Genomic DNA, 9,013 nt, shown 5'->3' with positions numbered 1-9,013 from the left:
CTCATAGGGCTTTTCTTCCCTCAGTAACAACGTTATGTGTAGGGCTAGTGGTTTTTTTGTTTGGGGGCTTGGGAAACAGCATCTTTCCATAGTTTTTTTTACTGGTCTTTGTCTTCCCCCCATACGTTTTTCCTTTTGTTTTTTCTTTTTCTCGTGTTTTTTCTTCCCTAATCTAGAACTCCCTTTGTACCATGGACAATCTCACAAAACAATGGACTTGCCTTTCCCTTTCGGAAAGGGAAGGTGATGACCTTTGTATTAAAAAAGATCGTCGATCTCAGGAACACATTATAGCAGCTTTTTTTCTTACACGACGAGCTTTAAACACAAAAGCAGTGGCTAGGACCTTTAAGCCACTCTGGAGGGCTGGGAGGGGTTTCAAAATTCAAAGAGAAGGAGGCCACAAAATTCTCTTCATCTTTGACAATCAAGAAGATGTTGACAGAATTTTAGCCAATGAACCATGGAGTTTTGATAAATCTCTGGTGGTTTTGCAGAGATATGACAGAAACTTACCCATTGAGGAGCTCAGTTTTGATAAAAACAGATTTTTGGGTTCAAGTCCATAATATTCCTATTAGGTACAGAACCAAATTGGTGGCTGAAGACATTTGTGAATCAATCGGTAGGGTCCATCGCTTAGACGAGAACTTGGAGGGTGGGGGTGGAAGTTTCATGAGAGTTAGAGTTACTCTCGACGTCTACCAATCGTTATGTAGAGGTCGTATTATAAAACTTGAGGAGGGTGGCAAGGTATGGGTGAACTTCAAATACGAGCATTTGCCGAATATTTGTTACTAGTGCAGATGCTTTGACCATAGTGACAAGGATTGTGATCTTTGGATCCAAAGCAAGGGGTCCCTGCAACTGGCTTCTCAACAGTTTGGCTCATGGCTTAGGGCAGTACCAAGTGCTTCCGCAAACAACAGAGTGATTCGAGTATCGGGTTTCTATGAAGGTCGAGAGGAAAATCTCTCTACGCGGCGGCGGAGGGCAGAGAGATAGAAACCAATACCAGTTGTCACACCGGAGGCGGGGGACCAATTAGAAAAGGAATGTCAAAATATGGAGGTTGAAGTTACAGGATTTTCTAATATTAATGCAACAGGGTCCATGGTTTTAAATAAGGAAGGGGAGTAGAGCTTATGGGATAACGAGATTTTTGGCGATTCTTTCTCCCAACAAATCAAGGATATTGACAAGGAGATTGGTTACAATGAAAATTCCTTATTCTCAAATACAAATTCTATTGCATCCAAGAACCTCACCTCTGAAGCAGCACATGACAACTCACGTGAACCTCTAAAAGGGCCACATGATTCACTTCAGGTCCACACTTCACCTCTAAAAAATATTTCAAATACTTCTAACCCATCTGATGTTGTAGATAAACCTTCACACCCGACGTGGAAGTGTTTGGCACGCCTCTCAGTCAGCTCCCAAGTCCCACTAGATGATTGTATTGGCTGCAAGCGCCTAGTGGACATGGTCATTGATCATTATGAGTTACCAAGCAAGAAATTGGTGGTTTCAAGTAGTGATAAGGAGAACTACCCTATATTGGTGGAGACTGGTTTCCAGTCCCGCCAGTCGCAATGAGTTGCATAATTTGGAATTGCCGGGGGCTTAGGAACCAACGTGCAGTTCAAGAGCTTGTGGATTTGGTGCAGGTAAAAGCTCCTTTACTCATGTTCTTAGCCGAAACATGGGCAGACCAAGCTAGGTTAAATTACGTTAAAGATCGCATTCGATTTGATCAGAAGTTTTTTGTGGAGAGAATCAATAAGGGTGGAGGATTAGCGTTGTTTTGGAGAGATGGAATTGAAGTAGATGTTGAGACTTCTTCGCTGAATCACATTGATGTCACAATCAACAAAAGTATAGAAAAGCCTTGGAGATTTACGAGCTTCTATGGTGAACTTGAAACGCAGAGGAGGTTTGAATCTTGGGATCTTCTTCGTCACCTTCATCGTCAAATCTCTATTCCTTGGTTGTGCGCCGAAGATTTTAATAAGATAACTAAGCAATCAGAGAAGTCGAGTGGAAGACTAAGACCTTCCAACCAAATGCAGCAATTTAGAGAAACACTTGATGAATGTGGATTCATGGACCTAGGATTCATGGGATTTCCTTTTACATGGAGCAAGCACTGGCAGAACGGTTTTTCTTTGTGGGAGAGACTAGAGAGAGTTGTAGCTTCTAAAGAGTGGTTAATGTCTTTCCCTGACACTAAGGTACATCATATTGATAGCACTACATCTAACCATAAATTCTTGTGGATTGATATAGCTGACCTAGATTTCCAGTGGAGGAAAAAATTGTTTAGATTTGAGGAGATGTGGCTCGCTGACAAAGGGTGTGGGAGGTAGTTGAAGGTGTGTGGCTTTCAAATATTGGTGGGACTGACAATACACAAGTGCTAAGAAATATTGATTTGTGTGGTAAGGAACTTACAAACTAGAGTCAAAATCATTTTGGCTCCATTTGTAAAGAACTTGACCTAAAAAAGAAGGAACTAGCTCGTTATGAGAGGTTGGTGCTGCAAGGAGGAAATGCAACCCGTTTGCTTGCCATTCAAAAAGATATAAATTCACTAATGGACAAGGAAGAACGCATGTGGAGGCAGAGGTCCAGGTCATTGTACTTGAAAGATGGAGATCGAATTACCCGGTTTTTTCATTGTCGAGCTACCATACGCAAAAGGCGAAACAATATTTCAGGAATTAAGGACCGGTTAGACCAATGGTGTACTCAGACAGATCAAATTGCTAGTGTTTTTGAAGAATATTACAAGGAGTTATTCACCTCAGCCAACCCCGAAAGTGTGCCTATTGCTCTTAGCTCCATTCCTTAGTTGGTGACAGACTATACTGAAAACTTTCAGGCATGGGAGGTTGAATGTGCCCTAAAACAAACGGCACCCTTAAAGGCCTCGAGACCAGACGGTATGCCCCCTTTGTTCTTCCAAAATTACTGGGATTTGGTAAAAGGTGATATCACAAACACTATTCTAAGTTTTTTTAAATTCGGACTCTTTACCTTCACCTCAACCACACTTTTGTTACTTTGATCCCAAAAGTTAAAAATCCGGAAAGAGTAACTGAATTCCGTCCAATAAGTCTCTGTAATGTGCTCTATAAGATTTTTTCAAAAGTCTTAACTAATAGATTAAAAAGAGTATTACCTTTTATTATTTCTCAGCATCAGAGGGCCTTCCTGAGGGTAGACAAATAATGGATAATATTTTGGTTGCTTTTGAGACTTTACATTATATGAAAAATCATAATTCGGGAAGTACAGGTTTCATGGCTCTTAAGTTAGACATGAACAAAGCCTATGACCGGGTGGAATGGTCTTTCTTGAAAGATGTCATGGTCAAGATGGGTTTCAATGATAAATGGATAGCCCTTGTAATGGAGTGTATTACATCTGTGTCTTACTGTTTGCTTTTGAATGGTGAACCACACAGACATATTACTCCCACTAGAGGTATTCGCCAAGGGGACCCCCTCTCCCCATATCTTTTTCACTTGTGCTCAGAGGGTCTTCACAGGCTTATTCAGGTTGCAGCCAATAATGGTGATATCAAGGGTGTCTCAATATGTCGAAATGGTCCAAAGTTAACACATTTACTCTTTAAAGATGATAGTCTCTTTTTTGCAGGGCTACCAGACTTGAATTAAAAAGGTACTTGAGATACTCTCTACTTATGAGAGGGTCTCAGGGTCAAAAGTTAAATAAGGAGAAAACAACTTTGTTTTTTAGCAAGTCCACCCCTTTGAATATGCAATCCGAGATTATGGAAGAGCTGGGAGTATTAGAGTTGAAACAATATGAGGCTTATTTAGGGCTACCGGCTTTGGTGGGAAGAAACAAGAAAGCCAGCTTTGATCAATTAAAACAAAAAGTGTGGAAAAGATTACAAGGATGGGAAGGAAAATTGTTATCACAAGCAAGAAGAGAAGTCTTAATCAAATCAGTCATTCAAGCAATCTCGACTTATGCAATGAGTTGTTTTAAATTACCAACCACCTTATGTCATGAGGTGGAAACTCTTGTTCGGAAGTTTTGGTGGGGTCAACGCGGTGAACGGAGGAAAGTACATTGGGTTAGATGGGATGAGTTGTGCAAGCATAAAGATCAAGGACGAATGGGGTTTAAGGACCTCACCATGTTTAATGAAGCAATGTTGGCAAAACTCTCGTGGTGACTTCTCCATGATGACAATTCCTTGTTCTTTAGAGTATTCAAGGCAAGGTTTTTTCCAAATAGTTCTATTTTAGATGCCAAAGAATCCACTTTTGCCTCATATGCATGGAGAAGCATTCTTATTGGGAGGGATGTAATATTAAAAGGGGCTTTGTGGAGCGTGGGAAATGGTAAACAAATTAAACTTTGGGGCGACAATTGGCTACCATCAAAATTTCAGAAAAGGTTACTTCTCCAATGATATTTAGGCAACAAAATTCTTCAGTCAAGGTGTTGATAAATCAATCAACTTGTAGGTGGAGGAATGAGGTGATTGACCACTGTTTTAGCTTGGCAGAGGTAGAGATGATCAAGAGCATTCCTTTAAGCTCAACATCCCAGCCGGACAAACTCATATGGCCTTTCACTCCCATGGGCCAGTATTCTGTTAAGTCCGGATATAGATTCCTATTTGAAGGCAACAGTGCACAACCACTCTCAAGGCTTTCCCCATTTCAGTCCGGGGCTGGTGGAAAAAATTATGGAAAATGGAGATCCTTAACAAAGTGAAAAACTTTGTTTGGTGCACTTGCAGAGAAGCTCTCCCAACCAAAGCTAATCTGAATAGATGAAAAATTGTCCTTGATGGGGTGTGCGACAGGTGCAAGAGGCACAGTAAAGACAACTTACATGCTTTATTTTTTTGTTCTGATGTGCAGGTGGTTTGGGCTTCGAATTCGCATTGGTAGTGGCTGTTAGCAATGCAGGGACAGATAGCGAAAGAGATATTTAAGCATGCTCTGGAGGAAGACAAGGATGCTACTATATTGGCATTCACGAGTTGGGCAATATGGAATAGAAGAAATCAGATTTGGATCGGCCAAATAGCATGCCCACTGAACCAGATTCTAAATACCTCCAAGGAACGAAAAACTAAGTTTCAACTCCTTCACCCAAGTAACCCAAAGCAGCAACACAGAAAGCATACCAGATGGAAACCTCCAACAAAAGAAATTCTCAAGGTGAACTATGATGGTGCAATCTTTCAAGAATAAGGAAGAGCAGGTATAGGTGTGGTTGTACGCAACTCAGTTGGTGAAGTTATGGTGTCCCTCTCACAGCAAATACCTCTGCCAACTATGGTTGCCTAAGTCAAAGCTATGGTAGTGCGAAGAGCTGTGGAATTTGCGCAGGAGCTAGGCATTACTCGAGCCATTATAGAAGGTGAATCAAAATCCATTTGCAAAGATCTCTTATACTTGAGCCACTCTTTAGCTATTCATGGACTCTTGATTCGGGATGCTCACAATCTAGCTCTCTCTTTTATAAGCATTAGTTTTTCTCATGTCTGTCATCAAGGAAACATTGTAGCTCATAGTCTGGCTAAGAGGGCAATTTTGAGCCCAAGTTTAAATGTCTAGATGAAAGATGTACCACCAGATATTCTCTAATTTGTAGAGGCTGATTTAAGAGCCTTGTCTACTTAATAAAAAGTTGATGTCTTGACTCTAAAAAAAAAAAAAAAAGTGAATGGACAATGACATGCCATGGTGCAATTATCGATACAAACTGCTTGCCGTTTAACTCATCTTCTCTATGGAATTTTGATGTCTCAATTCTCATCTGATTCATAAATAGTAGAGAGTCAAATCTATGGCAACAAAAAGTAGTAGGCGCTTAGATTATATTCTAGTGTAGTCCTTGAATCTTGATGTCTAGTAGCAAAATTTAATAAAATAAATTAGATTTGATAGGCCAAAAACGTATTGACCCTTTGTGATGGATTAATTGATTAATTAGCCAAGTTTAATTAATTAATCAATTTAACATGCAAATGTGTGGTAGCACAAACAAATCACCAATAAACTAAAGTGTAGTGAAGAATAAATTGACATGGTAATTTGTTTACGAATGGGGAAAACCTCCAAGGTAAAAACTCCACCGGGTGATTTTAAAGTCACCACTCCCGAGAATCTACTATTATCACAACAAGTGATTACAAGTAAAGGAATCTCAGTACCTTATACTAACCTATAGTTGAACCCTTACTCAAATACCCAATTAGACTTGTTCTGTAGTGACGATCTCTCCTTTTCAATACGCGGCTCCTAGTACGTGACTAACTAATTGCGCGGACCCAATACGCGACTTCAATCACCAAATTGAGAAAGATGTTGGCTGCAAAGTTCTTCACTTCATCCTCACAATGAAGAACAAGAAGATACTTGGTTACAAAACCCTATGGTGCAAAGACACAACAACTTCTTCACAAAAAGATGAATTAGGGCAAACTTTTGTCTTTGGTCACAAATTGCTTGAACAGACTTTGCTCAATACTTGTGCAACTTGTGCTTACTTTGATGACCCTTAAAATAATCATTTTATATGTCAAGGGTTATGAGAAAAGAAGATCCAAAGACATATCCACGGATTGGAATCAAAACAGCACTGAAATTCTATTTTCCTTAAATCTCGACAGCTAGAGGTGTCGAGGTGCTGTTGAGTAGCTATCGAGCCACGGGGCTGGAACAGATTCTTAAAGCTTGATAGATGCAGCTGTTGAGCTTTAATGATAAGCACTTCTCAGCTTGTTTCTTGGACAGACTTGCATGTTTTAACACTTGATCTTGAAACCTTGTTTTTTGAAGTATTAAAAATATCATAGATCTACCAAAATACAAGTAAAATGTATTTTGTCAAAGGATTAACTAACTACATAAAAGAATGACATATGTTCATATCAAGTGAACCACATATGTCCTAACAAGATTCATGCCATCTTTTCAAAAATTTACATTTGATAACAATAATAACTACGAGCATTCAGCATTGTAAAATGTAGGCCTTGTTCAATGGCAATAATTGATTTTACGTTATGAAGTAGTTAATTACTTCCATAGAAGCTTGAAAATCAGTGTTACTAATATCGTACCATACCGTCCCGTACATACCAAACTAGCTAGTGCACCGGTACAGGTACACTTCTATTTTATACTGGAAAAAATACCGACCGTACTGGCGAATTTCGGCCGTATTGGCTGGTAAATGAATACCAAACTGGCCGTACAAAATGCTGTGTTTTTTGTGTGCGTGGTAATTGTGGCAGTTTTTAAAGGGCGGGATGGTAATTTTAAGTCCTAATCTAACCTTAAACACTACCCAAGCCGCACCCTAAACATTGTTGATATTATTTGTTTTTTTTGTATGCAATGAACAATTAAGTTTTTTTTTTAATTTTTTTATATTGTGTTTTTTTTTTCTTTGGATGCAATGAACAATTGAAGTAATGTTTTATGGTAAACAGAGATTTTTGAGGTAATGTTTTATGGTAAATAGAGATTTTGTATGTGTGTGTGTGTGTATTAAATATATAAAATAGCGATAAATCCGAAGTGGTACACCGATATTAACTGGTATCCGAAATATATCGTACCAGTGGCCAAACCGGTACAGCTTCCGGTTCGGTATTGACTTCCTTGCTGAAAATAGTGACCTTAAAGACACAAACACATTCTAGTAAGTGAAAAAGTTAGTTAACTGCCTCTCAAGACATCCTTCAACCTCAAATGGAGGTGGAAATTTTAGTTGACACCATGCATCAAATACTTTCATTAGCTCTGTTGTCATAGCCAGTATTTTCTCCTCTTTCTTTTATTGTTGTAAATTTCACTTAGAAACTCCTTTGCACATCCTCCATGGTTATATGGAGATTTACAAAAGTATTTTGGAATCATCTTCAAATTTCAAGTAATTACATTAGATCCTTTTATTTCCCCCTAATTGCGTGGCTATATAAAAGTTTCTCCTCTAAAGCCCTTTTTAAGCAAATTCCCTATCAAGTCCTATATCCAATGGAAATTTAGATTCTGTTTGCTAATTAGAAACATCAATGTTTTACAACCTGACTGTACTGTCCTTGTCCTAGTCAATGCTTATACTCATAGTTGTTAAAACGTGATTCAAATTTTTTTTTTTCCTGTATCATGTATTGTATCAAATTTTGTTTAACAAGATAAACCTAATAAAATTATAAATATACATATACAAAAGGTAAATTCATACCCAATTTAATCATTACTCATGTAATATTATTTAATAAAGATAACTAAATAAATCAAATTAAGATATGTTTATAACATACACATTCAAATTGATTAAACTTAGAAGTGAAAATACATGATATATGAGCCAAAATAATAATTTTTTTCATCATCTTGCCTAATCAACTCCATCTAAGTTAATGTTATCATCATGTTTACTGTAGGGTTAATGGGCCCAGGAATATGTGTTGGGTTGGCCCAAGATTATTTGTTGGGTTAAAGGCCCAATCCGAGGATATTGAATGGTCCGAAGATATGAGAATGTCAACCCAAGAAGTAATATTAATAGGTAAAGAAGTGATATCTGATCAAGTATATCCAAGAAGGCAGTCCGAGGAAGAGTATGTCATCGGCTATGTAAAGCCGAGGTAGGAGAAGGGCTGGTTAACGTCGACAGACAATATTCTAGAAGATCCTATAGGTAAGGCTAGGCATGGTAGATATAGAAGATAAGAAGAAGAACGGTAAAAATATCTAAGATAAAACTGTTACCACAGCCACTGCATTGAATGTTCTGCAACTGCTTCTTTGGCCACATTAATGGAGAAGTGAAGCCTGAGTATCAGAGTTCAGCCTTACAACTGCCTTCAAGGACTTCAGGAGAGGTGGATGGGACAAGTATCAAAATCAGTAATCTAATCTATACGTGGAAGTGGGGGAGAAGAAGGTAAATGACATAAAAGGAAAGGGAAGACGCTCAGAAAGGGAGATCAGAGAAAATAAAG

At 38.5% G+C, this 9,013-nt stretch overlaps 1 protein-coding gene across 1 annotated transcript; it reads left to right on the top strand.

The window, feature by feature from the left end:
* The first annotated feature begins 1,595 nt into the window (after positions 1 to 1,595).
* Positions 1,596 to 2,854, top strand: LOC142635233 (uncharacterized). The gene is made up of 2 exons (XM_075809429.1): positions 1,596 to 2,234; positions 2,462 to 2,854. Exons 1-2 carry the CDS (start codon positions 1,596 to 1,598, stop codon positions 2,852 to 2,854), a joined length of 1,032 nt encoding a protein of 343 aa, XP_075665544.1.
* The last annotated feature ends 6,159 nt before the right edge of the window (positions 2,855 to 9,013 follow it).

Source organism: Castanea sativa, chromosome 5, assembly GCF_040712315.1.
Source record: "Castanea sativa cultivar Marrone di Chiusa Pesio chromosome 5, ASM4071231v1".
Classification (NCBI taxonomy): domain Eukaryota; kingdom Viridiplantae; phylum Streptophyta; class Magnoliopsida; order Fagales; family Fagaceae; genus Castanea; species Castanea sativa.
The sequence above is the reverse complement of the archived record's forward strand: the minus strand, read 5'-3'. Positions and strand labels throughout refer to the sequence as shown.